At 53.7% G+C, this 22,295-nt stretch overlaps 1 protein-coding gene across 6 annotated transcripts in view; it reads right to left on the bottom strand.

The window, feature by feature from the left end:
• Nucleotides 1–29: 29 nt before the first annotated feature.
• Nucleotides 30–22,295, bottom strand: part of LOC121598407 — a 33,091-nt gene continuing 10,825 nt past the window's right edge. For 5 of the 6 annotated variants that reach the window (XM_041925209.1, XM_041925212.1, XM_041925213.1 and 2 more), the window contains exons 10-18: nt 21,152–21,526; nt 17,588–17,726; nt 15,157–17,510; nt 14,261–14,361; nt 13,772–14,183; nt 12,193–12,303; nt 2,425–12,129; nt 1,632–2,351; nt 30–1,557 (exon numbers count right to left, since the gene is read on the bottom strand). In XM_041925209.1, coding sequence (XP_041781143.1) covers nt 1,282–1,557; nt 1,632–2,351; nt 2,425–12,129; nt 12,193–12,303; nt 13,772–14,183; nt 14,261–14,361; nt 15,157–17,510; nt 17,588–17,726; nt 21,152–21,526 — 14,193 coding nt within the window. In that variant the 3' untranslated portion in view covers nt 30–1,281. The remainder of the gene's footprint in view (nt 1,558–1,631; nt 2,352–2,424; nt 12,130–12,192; nt 12,304–13,771; nt 14,184–14,260; nt 14,362–15,156; nt 17,511–17,587; nt 17,727–21,151; nt 21,527–22,295) is intronic. The other variant, XM_041925214.1, reaches the window with a different exon arrangement.

The following is a 22,295-nucleotide window of genomic DNA, read 5'->3' as shown; positions in this document are numbered from 1 at the left end:
TATTTTTACTCTCTCTCAACGCAGATTGGTTTCATAAAGGTAGTAATTTGTTTGTTTTATTTCTCTCTAACCGCAAACAATTGCCATTTCGCAGCGTCTCCGCGTGTGCTTGTTCCCCCGCGCTCGGATTTTGTTCGACATTAGTTTTTCAATCTTGTATATAGCAAAATCTGCTGCTAAAATAATCGTCCGAAAATATATATTTTCATGTAGATATATATATTCTGCATACACGCTTTATATGTATGATTCTTACGCGCGCGCGCGCGCGCCCGTGTATATATATTTGTTTGCCGTAATGAGTGTGTATATACCTTTGATCCTAACGTTTGCTAGTCTCTCATCGATTCACCCGACAATGGGGGAAGGGTCAAGATGTAATCCGTTAAACCGTGCGTGTAACGCTGTGTAACGTGGTCATTTAAAATATAACTGCTTTCCCCGTTTTCTTTGCCATTTAATTAACTATCACCTTATTGTTCTACTCACTTATCGTATCGCGCCAATGGGGGGGGGGGGGGGGTTTCGGTGCGGGCCGAGCGCGCACTATAATACACTAAAACACTAACTACACACAGAACTCGACGCCGCCTTTCTAAAAGCCGTGCGTTTCGTCCCCACTACAACGGTCCGGTGCAACATAACACTAACGCGCGCTCCCTTTTAACCACCACACATGTCATTAGCTCCTTTTTCCTAGCTCGCACAATTAACAAATGAGTTATAAAAATTGAAAACATACAGATAATTACACATACGCTTACCAGGTAGGTTGTTACTACTTAGAATTATGTTTTGCTGTGTGTTTTTGTTTGTTTTTGTTTTTTTACAGTATTGCTGCATCCCTACACTTGTAATTTGTCAGAGCCTTGTGTGTATCGTCTAACTTTTTGCCTCTAAATAAAGCATGAAATTAAGAGTGCTTAAGCCCGGAGTAGTACAACTTAAATAGTTTAAAAAAAGGAAAGAGAATCTAAAACATCTAAGCTTAATACTCAAAGAACAAAAAAAGGCTGAACCTAATCAATACCGAAACCCTGTAGTTAAACACTAGCAATTAAAAGAGCCTTATAACGTGCGGAACAATATATACCTAAGGTGACGAAGCAACCGCTTTTCCCACCCGCACATAACACTAATCTACATTTTACAACTGCATTGGATGACGAGGTAACAATGGTGTGAAGAAAATGCACGGACGACGGCCACCACCACCACGCGTCGCTCTGGCATTTGGCTGGTGCTTTACGTTTTTTTTTCTTCTCCGGGATGCGTAACAGCTTAGTTCATCCATTTCTTGCAGTTCGGTGCACCGCACATGCACGATATCTTGTGCGCATCGTCCTCGATGTCGAACTTGTAATCGTAGGACAGCTCCTCGCCGCGGTTGATGCGCCGCTTGGCGAAGATGATGATGCGCAGCTCCCGGTCCACCTCGACGATCTCCGTCACGCAGTTCGGGTTGCACGAGTGGTTGATGTACCGGGCGAGCCCACCGCTTAGCGTCGCGTCCACCACCCGTTCCTCATCCAGCCGGAACATGTAGATACCACGGTTCTGGAATGATAAATGCGGAATTGTCAGTATAAGTCGTACAACTCCCTACGACCAACCATCAATCACCAACTTACCCTCGCCTCGTACTGCTTCTCGCGCAGTTCGGACACCTCGGTGCGTATCACCTCGCCGATGTACTCGATCACCATCGTGTGCTTCTCGAGATCGCGCGCCGCGTACAGGCCCAGGCCCTGGATCTTAGAGCGCGCCAGGAACACGTTGTTGCGCCACTCCTGCTTCATCTTCTTGTACTGCGAGCTCTTCGAGTGCACGAACTGCTTGCTGTACGGGCAGGCCACCTCGCCGGCCGGCGAGCTGGTCGGCACGAACGTGGGCCGCTGGCTGACCGATCCGGTCCGCTGCGTGTGTGGCTTCTTCCACGACAGTGTGTGCTTCAGCTTCGGCTCGGTGCGGGCCGCACCGGACGGATTGATGGCGAGCGGCAGCTCGAGCAGTGGATTGCGCCCATACTTGAACCGGTAGTCGGTGAGCGTTTCGATGCCGGGCAGGCTCTCCAGGATGCGCACGACCGCGGGCTCGGTCAGCCCGAACAGATCCTCGCCCGAGATGTACTTCGGGAAGAGCTGCACGATCTGGCAGCTCTTGCGCAGCTGCGCCATCGGCTCGAGGATCCGCTGCCAGACGGCTTTCGGTGTCGCGTCGCGCAGCTCGATGTCCTCCTCGGCCGTCTCCTGCACCAGCACGCGGAACTCGGGCCGGCCGCACACGTCCGCGATCGAGCAGATGTACCGGCAGCGCTTGTTCGGACGGCGCATGGACCAGTAGAAGCGAATCTGGGGAAAGAGAATGAGGAAAAAAACGATATTAGTACGTTCTTTTGGTGCGAAGTGTCCCAGAAGTACTCACAATTTTGTAGCCGATCGGATAGATGTAGTTCGGCGTGTGGAAGCTCTGCAGCTGGTGCGGCAGCAGCTGCCCCACGTTGAGGAAGATCAGGCTGCCCACCCGCAGCAGATTGTTCGACTCGGAATGGTGCATCACCGACGCGACCTGGCGGCTTTCGTCCCGGTCGACGTACACCCGGCGCTGCACGCTCAGCGTCGTCAGCTCCGAGTCCTTCTCCGTCTTGGGCGCGTGCGTCTGGCACATGGTGGTTTTGTTCTTGTAGAACACGCAGCTATCCTTCATCGCGCAGCTCAGATGGTACACGTTGGCGCAGCGCGTCTTGAAGCACTTCACCGTCGCGCCCAGCGTGCTGCAGAAGGCGCACACCGACGTGAGGCTTTGCTGGAGCGCATTCTCCAGGTTCATCAGCGCACCGTTCACCGTCTCGTACACCCCGTCCGACCAGAGCGCACAGTTCAGGTGCACCCACTTGTCGACGTCGTAGTTGAGCAGCCGGGACGGTCCGTCCGCGACCCCGTCGCCCACCGTGTGGCAGAAGATGCAGCGCCGCGTATCGTCCGGCATTTTGGGCGTCGGGGCCACCGTGATGCTCATGCGGAACAGCGTTTCGGTGATTTCCTTCTCGCTCGGCTTCTTGAACCGCTGCACGCCGAAGCAGTTCGGTGTGTACACCTTGTACCGGACGCCCTTCATCTGTTTGGTGGGTGGGGCGCCCGCAAGCACATCCACCTCCACGCCATCGTCCGGGTGCTTCTTCTTGCGCTCGCCGCTGCCCGGAGCGTCCTTAACGCTGCCCGTGGAGCTGTTGCCGGCCGTGACATCTTCCATTTCCACGTCCTCCAGTATTTCCTGCTTGATTTCCACCGCACCGGACACGGATGCCACATCGACGTTCGGCGCACCTGTGTCCGGTTTGTGGCTGAGCGCTACCGTACCTTCGCCAGTGGCCAGTGCTGCAGCACCGGCGCTACTGTCTCCAGCTTCGTCCAGTATGCTGGTCGGGCAGCAGCGGAACTGTCGATAGCACTGCTCCCCGCAGAAGTACAGCTCCTCCGACTCGAGCTCGGCCTGGCCGCCGACGTCACCGTTCGCCGCCAGCAGCGGGAACTCGGACGCGTTCGCGATGATGATGTTGCTCAGTATGACCACGTCGCAGTGCCGGCAGAACCGGGCCGACCCGTTCAGGATGGTCTGGATGTCGATCGGGGCGCCCTCCTTCCCGTCCCGGCCCTTCGTCCGGTACAGGCCCAGCTTTTGGCTGGTGGGCGACACCGTACGCTCCACTATCTGGTACGTGGTCGGCGGCGGTATCTCCAGCATGTTGGCCAAATCGCGCAGCACGCCGAAAATGTCGTCCACCGCCGAGGAAGTCAGCGTCAGCGTGACCGTCACATTGCTCGTGTCCTTGAGCGGGGTGGGCGGCCCGAACCGCGACTTGACGCCCGCCGTCTCCCGGAACCCTTCGTTCTCCTTGTTGCTGCCGGCGACGTGCGCTCCTTGCTGCGGCCGCCCAGCCGAATCCGCCGACAGGGTGATGCCTTTGCGCAACCGGATCGGAATTGGCGCCAGTATCGGGATGACCGGCGACATCTGCCTGTACACGGACGTCTGCTCGTCCTCGGCCGGCTCCTCCTTGATCAGCCGCAGGCCCGGAAAGCTGACCGGCGAGTCCCACCGCAAGCACTCCGGGCTGGACGTGCTGATGATCGTGTCGGGCGAATCGAGGTCCCGGTCGCGCACAAACTCGTACCGCTGCCGGTCCTCCGTCTCGAACTTGATCGGCGCAAACTCCTGGTCGTAGAAGCCGCGGTGCACCGAGACGGGCGTCGGCTCGGGCGGCGGATCCTTCACGCCGAACGGTTTCGTGTTGTAAAAGTCCGCTATCGACGGTATCTGGGCGTCGCCGTACCGCCCGGTCAGGTCGCCGGTCGCGATCGAGTACCCCTTCAGGTTGGTAAACTTGGACAGATCGCCCGTGCCGAACACGGAGCAGACGCCGTAGTTGCGGGGCAGCTGCGGCTCGAGGATCTGCATCTGGGGCAGCTGGCGCAGCTGGCCCATCAGGTTGTCGATGCACGTGTCGTAGTCTTCCTCGATCTTGACCGACTTTTTCGGCTTCTTCTTCGCCTGGCTGTGCGCGTTGTCCTTGTTCGACTGGATCTGCATCTGGCGCCGGTTTTTCTGGTACTCGCGGCGCTTCTTTTTCTTCAGCTCGAGCGCCAGCTCGGCCGCCCGCTTGGCCGCCTGCTCGGCTGTGAGAGGTTCCATCGGTTCCTCTTTAATGGCGGTGGCGGTAGGCACTGTGCCTACCGGCGAGGGGCCACCACTGGCTTCCACTTTCGTAATGGCAGGAGAACCGGTGATGGTCGTCGTGGATTCCACAGTTCCGGGTGGTAGAGGAGATTTCAACGCGGTTGGCGTCGTTTGAGCCGCAGCGGGCGTTGGTGTCACTGCTGTTGTTGCCGGAGGACCCATTGGGGCGACTGGTGATGACATTATCGGTGTGGTTGTGCCTGACACGGTGGAGGTGGTGGTCGTGGCAGAGGCCCCAGAAGCAGAGCCACTGTTGAGTGATTGTTCCGGCTCTTTTTTTATGTCAACGGGCGTTTCCGATCGGGGTGCAGCAGACGGTGGCCTCGAGGGCTGTTGCATCGGACCCGGCGAGGGCGTCGGTGTTGGAGTTCGCACTATCGTTGTGTCTCCAATCTGCTGCTGCACCGGACTCGGCGCAAAGCGTTTCATCGACTCCTCGGGTGGACCACTTTTGGCCGTGACCGTCACGCTGGTGGACGCTGGCAGCACTGTTGTGACGCTTGACACTGTCTGCTGCGTCACGGGATCACGCTTGACGATGGTTACGTTCGTCTCGCCAACAGTCCCCACGACAGTGGCAGCGTTTGGCAGCGTTTTCGACTGCAGTTGGTTGTTTTGTTGTGTAAATTGTAGCGAATTTACTTGCTGTGGTTGTGGTGGCATGGCAGATTTGGCGGGTGTCGCCGTCGTTTGGAGCTGTAGAGAGGCAGCCGCCGTAGTGACTGTCGGTTGTGATGCTTGAAGCTGTGTGACGGTAATGGTTCCGGAATCGAGCTTAACCGTTCCCTGACCAACGGTCGCACCGGACGTGGTGGTGGTTGTGGTGATGGTGGTAGCTGCTGCCGCCGCCGCTGCCTGTAGCATCTCCTCCTTCTTCATACTGGCGGCAAGCATGTTGGCCGCCAGATTCGGTGTCGGATGGCTCGACGATATGCCGGATGGCTTCGACACGAAAGACGTTTCCCGCGAGATAAGCTTCGTCTTCGCTGCTTCCGCTGTACTGCTACTGCTGGTACTGTTGCTTGCCGACGCCGTCGTAACTGATGTGGTGGTGGTGCTGCTGCCGATGCTAGTTCCTGACGACACGCTCATTAACGCTGCAGACGACGTGGAAGCAGCTGCTGCCGTGGAGACGGTGGACGACGATATGGAGCTGATCGACGCCGCAATGGCCGGTATCGGCTGGCTGCTAATGAGCTGGATGGCGGGTGGATTGGCGGACGGTGGAATCACTGGCCGGGCGAGCTGCGCTTCGAGCGAGCTCACCACACCCAGGCTCGGTGCCCGCTGGCTCGTTATGAGACTCGGCACGGCCCGACCAATGGGCGACGGGGCCGGCGACGATACGGACGACGCGCTAGAGCTGCCACTGTTCTGCAGCAGCTGCTTGAGCAGCACGTTCTGCGAGTCTTCCGACTTTGTGACCGTGCCGGCGGACGGCATGGTTGAGAATTTGCATCCGCTTCCCGCGGTTGCCGCCGACGGTGTGTCCGGCTTCGGCTGATTGCCACCAGCGGTGGCTGACGTGCTGCTGGCAGCCTGAGCAGTGGAGCTGCTAACGCTCGCATCGTCCGACGCGCTGTCGACCGGTTCGCTTTTCACGACATTGGTCGACTCCAGGCTGAGCCGCTTGCTCAGTATTTGCGAGGCCGTTTCGCGCCCGTGTCCGTGCGCGGGGGCCTCATCGGTGGACTTGGAGCGCCGGAACGAGGCCGCACTTTGCAGCTGGCTCTGGAGCAGCGTCGTGATGGAGGATGGCATGTGGGAGCTGGTTTTGATCAGCGGCTGCGACAGCGTGGCACTGAGGATGCTGGCGACCGGTGTGGCCGTCGTGGACGTGACGTTGATGCTCGTGATGGTGGCGGCACGCGACGTGCTCATCACGATGGACTTGGTCGGCGGGTTGGCAGCGTTCGCGGACGTTCCGTCACCGGACGCTGCCGCAGCCGCCGCCACCACCGTGCCGAGGTTGAGTATTCGCGTCTGGCCCGTCGCCTGGTTGGTGCAGATGATTTGCTGCGGCGACGAGCTCTGCAGCTGCGCCGATGGTTGCTGTGATGTGGTGAGTGTTTTTTGCTGCTGCTGCTGCTGCTGAGCGTTTGCGTTGCTCAGGATGGTCGCAATCCCGCTGGCACTGGTCGTATCGACCGTGGTGGTGACAGATTTGCTGCTCGCCGTATCACCACCACCCGCTGCCGTCGACACGATCGTGGGTGTGGTGGATATTTTCATAAAACTCCCGGTCGCTCCCCCGCTGCTGCCCGGCTGGCTCTGTATGATGACGCTGTTGCCAGCCGCGAGCTGCTGCGTTTGGTGCGTCTGCAGCTTGATCTGCTGTCCGCCCTGGCCCTGCTGGGTCAGCACGACCAGCTGCTTCTGCATGTGGTTCTGCCCGGTCTGCTTGTTCGGTGTTCGTAGCTGCTTCACCACCAGGAAGTTGCTGTTGCCACTGCCGATCGTTTGCCCCGGCAGCCGGCTCAGCTGCAGCTGCTGCGTGATCAGCTTCGTGGCCGGTATCTGCGTGATGGTGGTGGACGTGAGCGACGGGCTGCCGCTCTGCTGCTCGGACGTTTTGACCAGATTGGAGTTGCTGGCGATTGCCGCCGCCGGGAGGATCGTTTTGCCCGACACCGTCTTCAGGATGCTGGCAATCGTTTCCGTCTTGCTCATGTTGTCGCCCTTCGAGGGAAGGATCGTGTCGAACGTGATGGTGGAAATGTTGCTCGCTGCCACGCTGGACGCGACGCTCGTCGTGCCGGCCGCCGTCGTTGTCGACGGGGCCATCGACAGCACGACGCTCGGCGTACCACCGCCGCCGGCACTACTGCTGCCCGCCACGCTCGCTGCGCTCGAAACGCTGATGGAGGACATGATGGAGCGTACCTGCTGCGACACGTTCATAGCGTTCAGCGTCAGCTCGTTCGGCTGTGAGAGGGGCGAAAGCTGTGGCATGGAGGAGACGATCCGTTGCCCGCCCGCACCCGTCAGTATGGGGCTGCGTGAGTTTTCCCGCGACTTTGCTATCACGTGCACCGGAATGATGTTCTGCTTGCCCTTAACGGTTTGGCCGTCGGGCTGTTCGGTCGTTTCCGCCATCGTGGCAGGCATATCCTGACCTCCCGGCGTTTCGGTGGACGTGGTTTTAGGAGCAGCAGCTTCCTCCGCCGGTCCGGAGAGGTCCGATTTATCCAGCGCTGGCTGCTCCGCATCTTCCTGACTGATCGAACTGTCCGGGGAGATGGAATCATCCTCGAAGATCTTCGTCGGCAGCGACGTGTCCTGCGTGACGGTAAGCGACGATAGCTTCGCGTAGCTGAGGCTCGACGTAGAGGCCACCTTCGGCTTCGGCGACGCTTTCACCACGATCGCCTCGATCGGAGGTTGCGACTGCTGCGCAGTGCTTTGCACCACACCGAACGTTACACTCGTCCCGGCGGCCGCAGTCGGCCCGGGTTGGTTGGCATTTGCACCGGAACTGGTTGCTGTTGGTTGTGCAGATTGTTGCTGTTGCTGTTGCTGTTGCTGCAGCACAACGGAACCAGCCTGCTGTATTTTGATCTGCGAACCGACGGACAGTTGCTTTTGCTGCTGTATCGTGAGACCACCGCCGTGCCGCGCGAACGTTTTCGTTATGAACGGGGACGATTGGTTGAGGTTGAGCGAGGACAGCGTGACGATGCTGGTGGTGTTAATTTTCTGCCCTCCCACCGCGATCACCGTCCCGCCGGCCGGGTTCTTCGAAATGTTGCTGATCGAAAGCCCGCCCGACGTGTTGATCAGTTTCTTCGAATGGGTCGCAAGCGTTGCCGCCTTGCTGGCCGCGTTCTGTTCCGTGCCGGCCGCTTTCGACGGTGTCGCCGTCATGGGGAAGCTTTTCAGTATCGGCACCGAGATGGTGGTGTTGCCGATCGATAGCTTGGCGGTCGATTCCGTCGCATCCTTCACCAGCCGCTGGTGGGCGGCGGAAACGATCGGTCGGTTCTGCATCAACGACTGCTGGATGGCAATGCGGGCCGTTGGGTACGATATTGGCTTCGGACTTTGCTGCTGCTGATGCACCGTGACCAGCGTTACCTCTTTCTTAGGAGTGGCCGTTTTTTCCACCACCTTTTCCTCCTTCCTGGTAACGGTGACGGTCGGTTCGGTCTTCGCCGCACTTGGCGCACCATCCGCCGCGACCGTCGGTGGTGTGGCCGTCTTGGGCCGACTGTCAATCATGGCCTCGAAATCTTCCGCCGTCGTGCCGATGCTGCTCTCGTCAATGCTTTCCACGATCTCAATCTCCGAGCTGCCGAGCAACGGTTTGTCCTTGGCGCTACTGTCCGCATCCAGCAGCAGCTCGACCGCAACCGTTCGGGCGTCCTTCTTCGCTCCGCCCGCCGTCACACCGCCATCCTCGCTGTCAACACACTCGACCACATCGTCCGAGAAGAGATTGTACTCGCCGGCCGCTATCTGTGAATCCAGCGGACTCCCCACGATATCATACCCGGCTGGTGTTCCACTACCGAACGACTCCATGATCGCTTCATCCCCATCGACACCGTGCTGGGCGACCGAGTTCAGGGACACCTCCGTGCCGACCAGCGCCTTATCGTTGTCGTCGTCGTAATCGAGCAGCCGCTGCTGCTTCTCGTCGGGGCTGCTATCGATTACAACGATCTCTTCCACAGTGCTGCTGCCACTGGCGCCGCTACTGTTCGCTGTCGCTGGCTCCGTTCCACCGCCCACCGGCTTGATGGTGACGCCTACCGTGTTCAGCGTCGTCGTCGTCGTGATACCGCCGGCTGGTTTCTGCACGATAGTGATGCGATTCCGGTGCGGCACCAGCGTCGTCGTGCCGGCCGTGTTGATGGTTTGCTTTCTCACCTCCATGGCGAGTGCCGATTGTGGTGGTGTGCGGGTTGTACCCGCCGAAGTTCCGGCTGTGACGCTGGTACCGCCGCCCGACTGTTGCTGCTGCTGCTGCTGCTGTTTCTGCAGCTGCTGCTGCTTTTGGAGCTGCTGCTGTTGGAACTGGGCGACGGGATTGGCGCGCTTGTTGCCCCGCGCATTACCCCACATTGGCGAACCACCGCGAAGACCGAGCTTGATGTAGCCAAACTTCCCGAACGGCAGCGGTATTGGGTTCGATGGATGGTTCATACCACCACCACCACCGCCACCGACCGATGCATTTGAATAACTTTCTCCGGTCGACATCGATTGCTGACGCATTAGCTGTTGCTGCATTTGCTGACCTTGCTGTTGTTGCTGTTGTTGCTGACCTTGCTGTTGCTGCTGTTGTTGAGGTTGTTGTTGGCTGTAGTACATCATCGGGCTTTGAGGCATCGGGGAAGAGGTGGGCGTATTGCCCCCGCCATGGCTCAGCAGCGGTGACGGTGGCTGCTGATGTATCGGACTTTGCTTGGCGTAATTCATCTGCTGTTGCTGCTGTTGCTGCATTTGTTGCTGCATCTGCATTTGCTGTTGTTGCTGCTGCTGCTGCTGCTGCATCATCTGCATCTGTTGTTGCTGATTGGATTGTTGCATCATTGTGCCCGCTTGTACACCGCCATGCTGTGGTGACTGTTGTTGTTGTTGTTGCTGCTGTTGTTGCTGATGCATCATCTGCTGTTGGCGCTGTTGTTGAATTTGCTGCATGCGCTGCTGCTGCTGGAGCAGCTGCATCGTGCGTGGATCCATCGCTTGCTGCGACTGTTGCATCGGCTGTTGCTGCTGCTGCTGCTGCTGCTGCTGTTGGTTCATATTGCCCCCGGGTGACATGATCGGCTGCGGACTGCCGAGTGGCGAGTTGTAGCCCGCCCCAACCGCTCCCGGCTGCATCTGGCGAAGGTTGGAATTTTGAGCCATCATTTGTTGCTGCTGTTGCTGCTGCTGTTGTTGTTGTTGCTGTTGCATTTGTATGCTGTTTGCAACTCGCATTCGAATATTGGGATCATTCGGTATGGTTTGAGGCCGCACAAAGCGTGTTTGCTGCTGCTGTTGCTGCTGATGCTGCTGCTGCTGCTGCTGGATTTGCTGTTGCTGTGGCAGCTGCGAGCTCATCATTGTGTTTTGCATCATCATACCCTGCTGCTGGTTGAACTGATTGCCCGGGCTGGGGACCATGCGGTTCGGTCCACCGACCACCATCTGCTGGCCCGCCATTCGATGCTGGGGCGAGGTCATGCGCGGCGCCGGTGACGTCAGCCGGCCGGGCAGGGAAGGCGAAGGCGACGGGCCACCGCCCGGGCCGGGGCTGAACGGGTTTTCGTCGATCTGCGAGTGGGGCGTACCGATGCGGGGCGACGGTTGCATCGTGCTGTACGGCGACATGGCGCTGTTCGAGTTGGTATGGTTGCCGCCCGGGCTCTGCAGCACGGACGAGTTCACGCTGGCCGGGCCCGGGCTGTGCGACAGCAGCGGGCTGGGCGAGTGCAGCGGGCTTTGGTTCGGCTGCAGGATGAGATTGCTCAGCGGCGACTGCACCGTCGGCTGGTACAGCGAGCCCGGCTGCGAGCTGGGCGACGGTGACATCAGCGGTGACGGCGGCGCTATCAGCGACTGGGCCGGCGAACTGCCGGGCGCACCGACCGGTGTGGACGCGCCGGACGACGCCGGCTTGCCCGACTGGTGCTTCGTTTTGTACTCCTGCAGTATCACCGAGTGCTGGCGCTGCTGGCGCCGTGCGTTCTCCAGCTGCTTCTGGATGACCGTATGATCGGCCGTGATCTTCTGCAGCTCCTTCGCGTCATTCTCCGTCAGCTCGTTGCCCTGCTTGCGCAGGTGGCGCTGTTTCGTGTTGAGCTGCTTCTTCACCTTGCGCAGCTTCACGATTTCCGTCTCGTAGTACTTCAGCTGGTTGGACAGGACGGTGTTTTGCTGGTTCAGCCAGTTCTCGTAGTTGATCTGCAGCAGCCGATCCTGCTCGGTGGCGATCGTTTCCGGTGGCTGTGGCGGTTGCGGTTGCAGGTTCGCCTGGAAGAGCGGGATCGTTTTGCTGCCGGACGGATCGGCGGTCTGCGGAGAGCCGGCGGCCGATGGTGCGGGTGTCGTCATGGCAACCATCGTATTTTTTGGTATTTGATTGATCAATCCTCCACCAACCATCTGGCCTTGCTGTTGTAGTTGTGGTTGTTGTGGTTGTTGTTGCTGCTGCTGCTGTCCCATTACATTGACGCCTCCCGGTGCTTGTTGGCGCCATTGCGGAGCCATTCTTGGCTGCTGCTGCTGCTGCTGTTGTATCATAAACTGACCATTGTTTGGTGATTGCATTTGAAGCTGCTGATGCATAACGGGCGACTGCAGCTGCTGCGTTTGGCTGTGCTGTGCGGTCACCATTCCCGTTTGCTGCTGTGCAAGGCGACCGCCGACAACCTGCTGCGGGTTGTTCAACATTTGTTCGTAACCCTGCGATAAAGAAGCGGCGTGTTTAGTACACTTTCGATCGCTCTGTTCACGGTTGGCGCTTACCTGATCGTTCATCATGATCTGATTCGGTGGCATATCACCGACCTGTTGCAGCTGGTTAGCTTGCTCACGCTTCTCCTGCTCCACCATGTCCTCCAGCAGTAAGCGCTGCTCCTGCAGGAATGAAAACGAAGCAGAAATATTAGTGAATATCATTTTTTAGCTTACATTTTTTTAATATCATTTCCCTACAAAACACTCGATTACATTACGCTACCATTACGCATCCAAGACACGATTTTAAAAAGGCGTGTAGCATGTGTGTAGAGAGATCTAAATAAAATAGCATTTAGCAACAAATTTGGCCAACGGTATGCGTGAAGATTGTACCTTGCACAAGCTCAGCTAAGGTTAATAACAACTACGTAATGAAACAAAAGGATGTTTGTCCGTTGAATTATCACCACGCTTGAACCGTCTCACATGGTCGTTGTGCTCATTGTGTCGAGCACTTTGCGGTAAAGATAAAAGCACTGGACTAGCAAAACATAAACCCACACTCATCCCCCCTTCCTATATTTGCATTCCAATTCAATTGCCCAAAAACAAAACATGAAACTAAAAATGAAATTAAAAAAAAAACACACAGACAAAGACTCGAGCGTCGGATGCATCGGTTCAAGTTTTCCTGTGAGCGTATTGTGCATAAAATCTACGCCTGGTTGTATGCGGATTTGTTGTAGTGAATGCATTTTCAAACGTTGCCATTCCTTTAATTACTAAGAAATAAAAAAAAAACTACCGAACGAGAGCGAAACTAGCAGGTGGTTCTCGGGTGATCTCTAGCTCAGTTTTACAGTGAACGCGTTTCAACAGCGATCCAAACGGTGAACGAAACGTGTGTTGTTGCGATCTTTCGAGCAACAGTAGCAGTTGTTGCTGAAGGACAAGTGCAAGATAGTTTAGAGAGGCAATTGGATTGTACGGTGGTGGTGTTGATGGTGGTGGTGGTGGTGGTGGTGGTGATGTTTAGCATTGGTAGAGGGTGCACTGTTTTGTACTGCAATCGGTGTTGCCGGCGGTTTGGTTTTGGTGTTTGGTTCTCTGGTGGGATGTCTCTCACCTTAAGCAATAGCGATCGTCGCGAGGAAGTATTTGGTACGCAGTAGTTAGTGTAATATTTCGCGTAAGGTTGATGCTGGCATTCACAGGAAAGAGAAAAGATAAATTGTTGATCGAAACGTGGTCTGCGTTGCTTCACACATAGTATAATTACAGTGGCCCACAAACTAATACAGTAGGTAACACACAAGGTTGTTTGCAAATAATTTGCTGAAATGGTTCACGAACCAACAGAAAACAGGAAATAGCACCACGGTGTACAAATGGAAACACTGCGTCTGTACACACATGTACAAAAAAGTGATTAATGAAATAAGCGACCTGAGCATACCAAACCACAACCACAGCGCTATGGTTTGGTTGTTCCAAGCTAGAAGCTCAGTTTTCAAATGATCTATACAAATCCCATACACAAAAAAAAAACACGCAATGATCTTTGCATACCAAAAACATTTTGTTCGATCGAGTTTGCAAGCTGTGCTGCTGTGGTTACAACCTTCACCCAACCCACTGCACTTACCTGCATTGGATTGCCACCGGCTTGGCTGCCCGGATACGGTGGCGGTGGCTCGGGATAGGGCGGTGGCGGTGGTTGCCCAACAGCGGCCGGCACGTTTTGCTGCTGCTGTTGCTGCGGCTGCTGCTGCATCCCTTGCTGCTGCTGCTGCTGCTGCACTTGCAGTTGTTGCTGTTGTTGCTGCTGCTGTTGCATTGCCATCTGTGGTTGATTGCCCATCCCTGGGACAAGCTGCTGCTGCACTTGCTGTAGTGGCAGGTTGGCAGGCGTCTGTATGATTCGCTGACCCGGTCCCATTTGCTGTACCATTCGGGTTTGCTGCGGTTGCCCGGCAGGAATGATGTTCTGCACCATGCCGCCACCACCATTGGGTCCGAGCTGTTTGAGCTGCTGCATGCGTTGCTGATTGATGAAGCTGATTAAGAAAGTGGAAAGAGAAAAAAGGGCACATAAGAATTCTTCTGTAATCGACGAGATTCATGTTTTACTTACCCTGCCTTCATGGTGGACGTTCCAGCCACTGTTCCATCCGCTGCCATCATTCGCGGCCCAGCAACCATTGTGTTTTGTCCGACGACTACACCTTGTTGAAGCTGCAAAAAAGGGTGATTTTTTTATTAATTTAATGGTGAATCGTTTTAAATTAAGAATATTCATTCATATAAATCGCGAGTTATCGATTCACATCGAAGAACCTTCAAAATCTTAAATGATTCATGAGTCGCATTGTTTGATACATGTATGGTAAAGCATTCGTTACATTTTAAAATTCATTTCGAATCATGATTCAGAATCAGATTCGACGCAGCACTAGTGATAGGAATAACATCCCGGTGCCGTGAGATAATTCATGGAGAATGAGTTAGAGTCACGAATCAAATGCTTAACTCAGTAAGAATCATGAGTCACTACTGTGATTGAGTATATAGTCGGCGAACAGAGTTAAATGACTCACCAATACTTAACTCTGCAATGGTTTAATTAATTCTACATAAAGATTCATTTCGAATCATGATTCAGAAACACATTGAATCACTCAGTAATATGAGTCAATTCAGAATAACTAAAAAATAAGTGAAAAGACGAATCAAATCTTTAAACTCACTGAGCCATGAGTCACTACTACTGAGAATTGCTAGTTAAATGGTTCGAAGAGTTGAAGTATTCATCAAGATTGAACTATCAAAAGAGTGATTTAACTCATTCGTGCAAATGAGTGAAATGAACTCCTAATGATAATGTAATCCAGGCAAAAATAAAACCTTTAATGTTCCAGGAGTCTGAACTTTTACTTTAAAAATTTAATAATAATAATAATAATAATAATAATAATAGTAATAATAATTAAAATAATAATAATAATATATTGTTCATATGAGCTAATTTACCTGTTGCTGCTGCATCTGCTGCATCGACGGTTGTCCCATAAGATTTGGTCGCACCATTCTTATCTGATTGCCCGCCATCAGCTTCTGCTGTCCACCGGCAACGGACGTCATTTGCATTTGCTGCTGTCCAAACTGCTGCTGCATCTGTTGGTTCTGCTGTTGTTGGATCATTTGACCTTGTGCGGTGGCAAAATTGCTTTGCATCGTATTCTGTCCCGCTGTGGCACCACCCGCACCAGTAAGATGCTGCTGCATAATACCAGTTGGACCGGCCACATTTCTGGCGGCGATCGTGCCGCCCGCTCCAACCTGCTGCTGCTGCTGCTGCTGCTTGTTTGCATCATCCATCTTCTCAAACGCACTGGGATCGACGTTTTCACCGCCCTGCTTCTGTCGCGTTTTTGCATCTCCGTCCTTCGCTTCATCGTCCAGCTCGAGGCTGTCGAGCAGGTTGGACTTTTCGCCGTCGGTGGTATCCAGCTCAGGATCAGCATACTCGAGGATGTTAAAGTGATCGCCCATCTCGGCCGTCAGTGAATCGAGCAGCTCCGCATCATCATCGTCCAGCTCGCCCAGAAGATCGCCCACACCTTCCACCTCACCCATGCCGGTGTTATCTTCTTGTTCCAGCTTTTCCAACTCCGCGCTCACGCTGTCCGGGATCTCAGACGAACCGTCCGGTTGTTGGCCACTACCGGGCGCAGCAGTTTGTTGCTGCTGCTGCTGCTGGGCTGTTTGTGGTCCTCCTCGGGCAATGTTATTTTGCGAAGGTACGTGAGCCTCCCCTTCACCCGCAAGCCGCTGGGCAAGCAGTGCTATGTTTTGCTGATCGGTCTGCGAGGAGGTTAATACTTGCTGTTGATTCATGAGCTGTTGTTGCTGCTGTTGTTGCTGCTGCTGCTGCTGGGAATGCATTAACTGCCCATTGGGCGCCACGAACTGCGTACCATCTGGAGCGTTGGCTCCGGGCTGCCCGCCAAGCTGCATCCGCTGGCGCAGTATTTGACCGCCCTGCTGGCCGTGTTGCTGCTGCTGCTGTATCATGCCTTGCTGTGTAATTACCATCTGATTCGCACCGGCAGTACGGACGATCTGCTGCCGCACCAGTATTTGATTGTTCGCTCCCAGCACGATGTTGCCGGACGGGCGTATCATTGTGCCAGGCATGCGCGGACGGGCCATCATGTTCGGTGGCAAGGGCTGCCGGAACGTTCCCATATCGGTAGGGCTCGAGGGCATCACAGTGCCTTGAGGTTGCATCATTCCCGTTTGCTGCTGCTGCTGTTGTTGTTGCTGTTGTAGCTGTGCTTGTTGCTGTTGTTGCATTTGTGTTGATTGTTGCTGTTGTACCTGTTGCTGTTGTTGTTGCTGCATTTGTTGCTGCTGTTGCTGCAACTGTAGCTGCTGTTGTTGTTGCTGCTGTTGCTGCTGTTGCTCGTCGACCATAAATCCACCAGGCGATTGAACTGACTGCACCGGCGACTGTTGAGCGGAATTCGGCTGCATTAATCCAGCGCCGGCCACAACGCCACCCCCACTAACGCCCGCGGGCCCTCCCACGGGATTGTTAGGTGCCGGCAGCTGCTGACGCTGCAGCAGGTCACGCAGCTGCCGGTTACCTTCCTGGGGCGATTGTGCAAACCCTTCCGAGCGGGGCGAAGCGAACGGTGAGTTCTGCATGAGATTGTACAGATCGCCCGGCCGTGCGTAAACCGTCGGTCTGGACGTGCCGGTGGAAAACTGTGGCCTTGGTGTGCCCGGTGCCCCTCCCGGATAGCCCGAATCCATCGTGCTGATGCGCATCCCGCCACCGGGCGCGTTCGCGACCGCACTGCCAACCATCTGCGGCCCGGGGTAGGCCGGGCTACGGTTGGCCGCCGCCACCGGGCTTTGATGGCCGAGCGAACGGGGCGTCTGCGGGGAATGGTGCACGGCGTACGTGTCCGCCATCCCTTCGGACGGTGGGCGAACGAACGGATCCATGCCGGAGTGCTGACTGGCCGGCGATTCGGGCAGGATGTCGTGCGGCGACTGCGGTTGCTGCGACTGCGGCGAGAAGGGACTGAGCGGCATGCGCACCGTCGGACCACCGGCACCGACGACCTGGCCCTGCATCTGGCGCTGCTGCTGCATTGGCAGCCCGCGCGATGGCATACCCATCGGGTGCTGGAAGTTGCCCGCAACCGGACTCGACGGTGCGTTCATACCGACGCCCATCGGGCCAACGGACGGTGCCATGCGACCCTTGCTGACCGGTGACACAAATGGTCCGCGCGAGTTGGGGGACGGACTTGCCATCGGCCCTACCCCACCGGAACCAATGTCGGTTGCCACCTGCAGTTGCATCGTTGGATCTACAAAGCAAAGAAGAATTGCATTAAAGAGTGAACTAAATTTGGATTCCGCAACAACAAAAAGCCCCCCTCCCTACCTTGCATCCTTTGCTCCGGCAGTAGCAAATGCTGTTGCGATTGTTGCTCTCGGGCGCGCTGCTGCTGCAGCTGCTTCCACTGGCGTTCCTGTTCCGCTTCGCGCATACTTTTTTGCTGCGCATTTATTTTATCCTGATCCTGAATGTCGGGGATGGGAAGGAAAAACAAACAAAAGGTCGGGTAAGAAAAACGATGCGTTAATGAATGGGTCGGGGTTCATTTCTATACACTTTTCTTTTTTAGTGCCACGTATTGTACTCGGAGAGAAAGGAAGCAAATGAAAGAAGAAAACATACTAGCTATCAGTATTAAAAACCATCAATAGGATATATCGAACAGCAGAGAAATCATAAAACAATGCCATCAATACATATATTAGAGAGTAAAACGAATCTATGATTGTAACAAAAAAAATACAAAAACCAAAGTTATTAGAAGCGTGTTTGCTTGGGAAAACAAACTCAAAAACAACACGAATTCATCATACTCGCGCACAGGTAGTCCAAATTAGTGTATTGCGTTTGCGTAAAAAAAACAGCAGACTCTATAGATATTCGTTTTAACCGAGTATTAATCGCATAATTTAAAAAAGAAGGGACAGAAACTACAACCATCTATAGTAATTGCTATCGCTAGCCGTCAGAATTTAATTACATCCAGCAGAGGTGTGCATAACTGTGCAAGGATTTAATGGACAAAAAGAGGTTTCTGATTCGATAAATTTTAAACAACAAACCAGAAGAAGTAGAAATGAATAAAACGCGCGCATCCCATGCCATTGAAATGAATTAGGACATGAAATGACAACATAGCGGAATGAAAGTAACTTAAAACTACTACATGAAGCGAAATGAAAGATACCTAACTACAAAAAAAGCTACCGAAGAATTATGAGAATAGATGATAAATTGTAGAAAAGGTAAAGTAAGAATAAGAAAAAGAAGCATTACTGCTGGTAGGATAATAAGATGAGCAAAGACACTAATATACAACAGTACATAAAACACATAAAAATAGCAGGAGTTAACAGGAAATTGTAATGGTTAGAAACAAGTAACACACACACATGCAAAGCAGATAATAAATAGAATACAATGAAAATGATTAATGGAAAAATGCAACAAAAACAGGAAAATACTACAGAAGAAACACTGAGTGAGAACTTCAAAAGATAATTAAAAACTGTGGCCCATTTTTTTTTTTGCTTATCATTTGCTTTTCCCAAAAGAAGCGTCTTCACACCAAACAAATGGTGCTTTCAAGATGCATAAAATAATTGTCTTTTAAATTTTTTAAGTTAAATTTTAAACACTTGTAAAAAAGTGGATAAAAAGATATCCAAAACATCCATTAGAAGGTCACACTGTATGAAAAAAGAAAGGAAACAATAACAACAATAAAAGGGAAGCCGATGAGCAAACGTTCCGTACCAGCAGCTAAAAACCAATTCAATTCATAGCAAAATCAATAATCAATAAAACAATTTAAAAACAGTTTAAAAAAAAAAAACAAGTACCCACAAAAATAAAGGAAGGAAAAAACAACATTAGTTTACGTTTTCTATCTTTTAAGATTCTCACCGTTTCGGGTGCGGTAGTAGTAGTGGTAGTAGTAGGAGCAGAATGGATACTAGCATTACTAGCTGTGGTAGTACTTGTGATGGTGGTGGTGGTAGTAGTAGTAGTGGTGGTGATGGAGGAAGTAGAAACAATAGCTGTCACAGTACTATTTGCAGTTAACATACAGAAAGTATTATTGGTAGTGGTGTTGGTGGTGGTGATGGTGGTGTTGGTAGTGGTTGTTATATTCAAGGGGTTATTGGTGACATTTGTGTTATTGACCCTATCTGACAATGACGGTGTGGTGGTGATAGTAGTAGTAGTAGCACTAGACGTATGATCGCTATGGAAAGCATTGGCGGAACTGGTGCTGATGGTGCTGCCGCTGTCTTTTACACTGATTGCTGAATCCGTTGTGTCCATGCCAACATTTTCGTGTCTTCCGTTTCCGGCATTATCGCCATTCGTGGCGCTAGCAAGTACCGTATAATGCGACGGCTGAGCAGTTCCGCCGGCATTACTAACGCCATCTAGTGACGGCAAGGTGCGCATTATTTCCCCGGGCGTCAGCACCCGTATGTGCTGATCGTGCAGGTTCATCACCGTGACCGGACCGGACCCGAGATGTGCCACTACACTGGGCGTTCTGGGACGCTGCGGACTGCAGACGGTTGCCGTCTGACGGCCTGGGCTTTGTGCCGCGCCAAACAGCTGCTGCTGCTGATGCTGCGGCTGACCACCGGTAGTGATCAGTATCTGCTGCGATCCGTCCTGGCACACGTTGATGATCTTATTGCCGACGCTTGCGGACGACGAGCGCGACGAAGACGATGAAGCACCACCGGCCACGTGCTGGTGCTGTTGGGCAGCAATTTTGTTGATCGTCTGCAGCGATGCGGCCAATATGGGGGATTGCACGGCGGAGCCACTGGCGCCACCACCACCAGCGCCTCCGCTCGCAACAATATTGAACGTTTGCGGCAGAAAGGCCGGTCGTATGTGCGCATACGAGCCAGGTCGCAGGATGGCGCTCGAGTTGACGTTAAAGTTCCCGTTCGGATTGACGGTCACGTTCGGTGCGGGCCCGTTCCGCAGCCCAAACTGGTGGTGATGATGGTGGACGGTAAAGTTGGACGCACCGGGCGACGCGATCACGTTGGGCACGAAAATGTTCGTTCTGCTGTTGCCGATCGCTAGCGTTTTCATGACGTGTGTTGGCGCCATCGGTCCTCCTTGCTGATTGAGCAGCACGTTCACTGCACCCGCTGTTCCCGGGCCGGGTGGCTGTGGCGGCTGCGGCTGCTGTTGTTGTTCCACCGCCTGATTGACCGATGCAAACTGTGTCCGCGGGGGAACGATTTGCTGCTGCACCGGTTGCTGCGTTTGCTGTGCAGTAGAGCCCGCCTGTCCCATAGCCGTCAGGCTGGAGAGATTGATGAACGTGTTCGCTATGTTGGCCGCCACAACCAGGTTCGCTTTGGAGCCACCACCGCCGACGGCGGCAGCGGTGCTGACTCCTACCGCACCAGATGGCGACTCGGAGGTGGAGGGTGCTGATGGTGGCGCTTGAGATGCTTGCTGTTCCGCTAGGTTCGCGCTCGACGGGCGTACGATCAAGTTGGACGTCGCGTTATCGCTGATCGAGAGCAGCGGGTTCTGGGAGCGGTGAGCCGAGGTCTCACCGGCGGCGGCGTTGCTCACCGTCATGCTACTACCGGAGGGATGTTGTTGTTGGTGATGGTGTGGTGTAGTGTTAGTGGTGGTGTGTTTGAATGGTGTCGTTTCGTTACTGGGGGGTTTGTGAGTGGATGATGGAGCCTTACTACCGTCACCGGGGGCCGAATCTAGTGATGCATTCGTGTTAGTATCGTTAGAAGAGGAGGGAGGTGTGGTATTACAATCGCGTATGGCACTAAAAACATGAGTACTGTTGGAAGCGGCGGTGGCACCGAGCCCGTCTAAGCTATTAGTATTAATGCCATCGTCCAAAGAATTTCCTTGCACCTCAAGTAGTTGGGACTGTTGTTGCTGTAGCGGCGCGCTGCTATGCAGCATCTGCTGCATCTGCTGTCCGAGGGATGCTGTCTGCTGCTGCTGCTGTTGCTGCTGCATCGGTTGATGAGGCTGCTGCTGCTGCTGCTGCTGCTGGTGGTGATGATGCTGATGAATGTTGAGCTGGTGCTGTTGCTGCACTAACCCACCGGCCGTGACCACCGTTTGCTGGTCCGCACCGATTAGGAGCGAACCCGACTCCGTGGCAAGCGAGCCCGATATGTTCGATGATGAGGAACAAGAGGGGGAAGATGCAGACGATGGGCCAACAATGTTCATCGTACCAGAACTATTGCTGTTGCCATCTTTGGGTGATAATTGTGGTACCTGAATCGATTCGGGATGGGGAAGTGTTGCAATATTTATGAACCATAACCATTTATAGTACTGTAGTAGTTTTTTTTTGTATCGGATTTTTTTTTAAATGTATTTTTGCTGTGAGAGCAAATCAAAACTAACACAAACAAACGAACGATTCCGTACAGAACGAACGAACGAACGAACGAACGAATGAATGAACGAACAACTAAACAAACAAACAACAAAAATGAAACAAACAAAAATAGGGGAAGAACACGGTGCTTTCGAGTGTAGAAGAGAGTAGTAGTGGAAAGTAGTAGAAGAAAGTGGGTAAAAGTAGTTGTCGGAGATGGTGGTGATGTGGTTTGAGGTACGTGGATGAGGTTCGTTCCATCGATAATGGCAACGTAATGTTTGCGTAAGTGTTGCGAAAAGCGCCAACATGGGTCCAATAGCATAACCGGCACGCCTGGATCGTGAATTGATGATGCCGCAGCACATTCTAATGAGCAAGGACATGTACAACTAATCTAGCTTACACATTTGAGTCGATTAGGGAGGGGGGCTCGTGGTAAAACAAACACAACTTCAATCGCATGTTAGTCACACAAACACGTATGAGGAGCACCGTATACTAAAGAATGAAACACAGTGTATAGAGACAGCGAGTGGATGAGTGGGGTAATGATGAGAGAGAGAGAGATAATGCTTCAATGGCGTCGAATGATTATTACACTACAAAAAACATAGCTCGTGATAATAGGGTAAAAGGGGAGTTTGCGATCTTCTATTCATA

This window comes from Anopheles merus, chromosome 3L (assembly GCF_017562075.2).
Source record: "Anopheles merus strain MAF chromosome 3L, AmerM5.1, whole genome shotgun sequence".
NCBI classification, from domain to species: Eukaryota; Metazoa; Arthropoda; class Insecta; order Diptera; family Culicidae; genus Anopheles; species Anopheles merus.
Note: the sequence above shows the minus strand (reverse complement) of the source record. Positions and strands in the feature narration are given on the sequence as shown.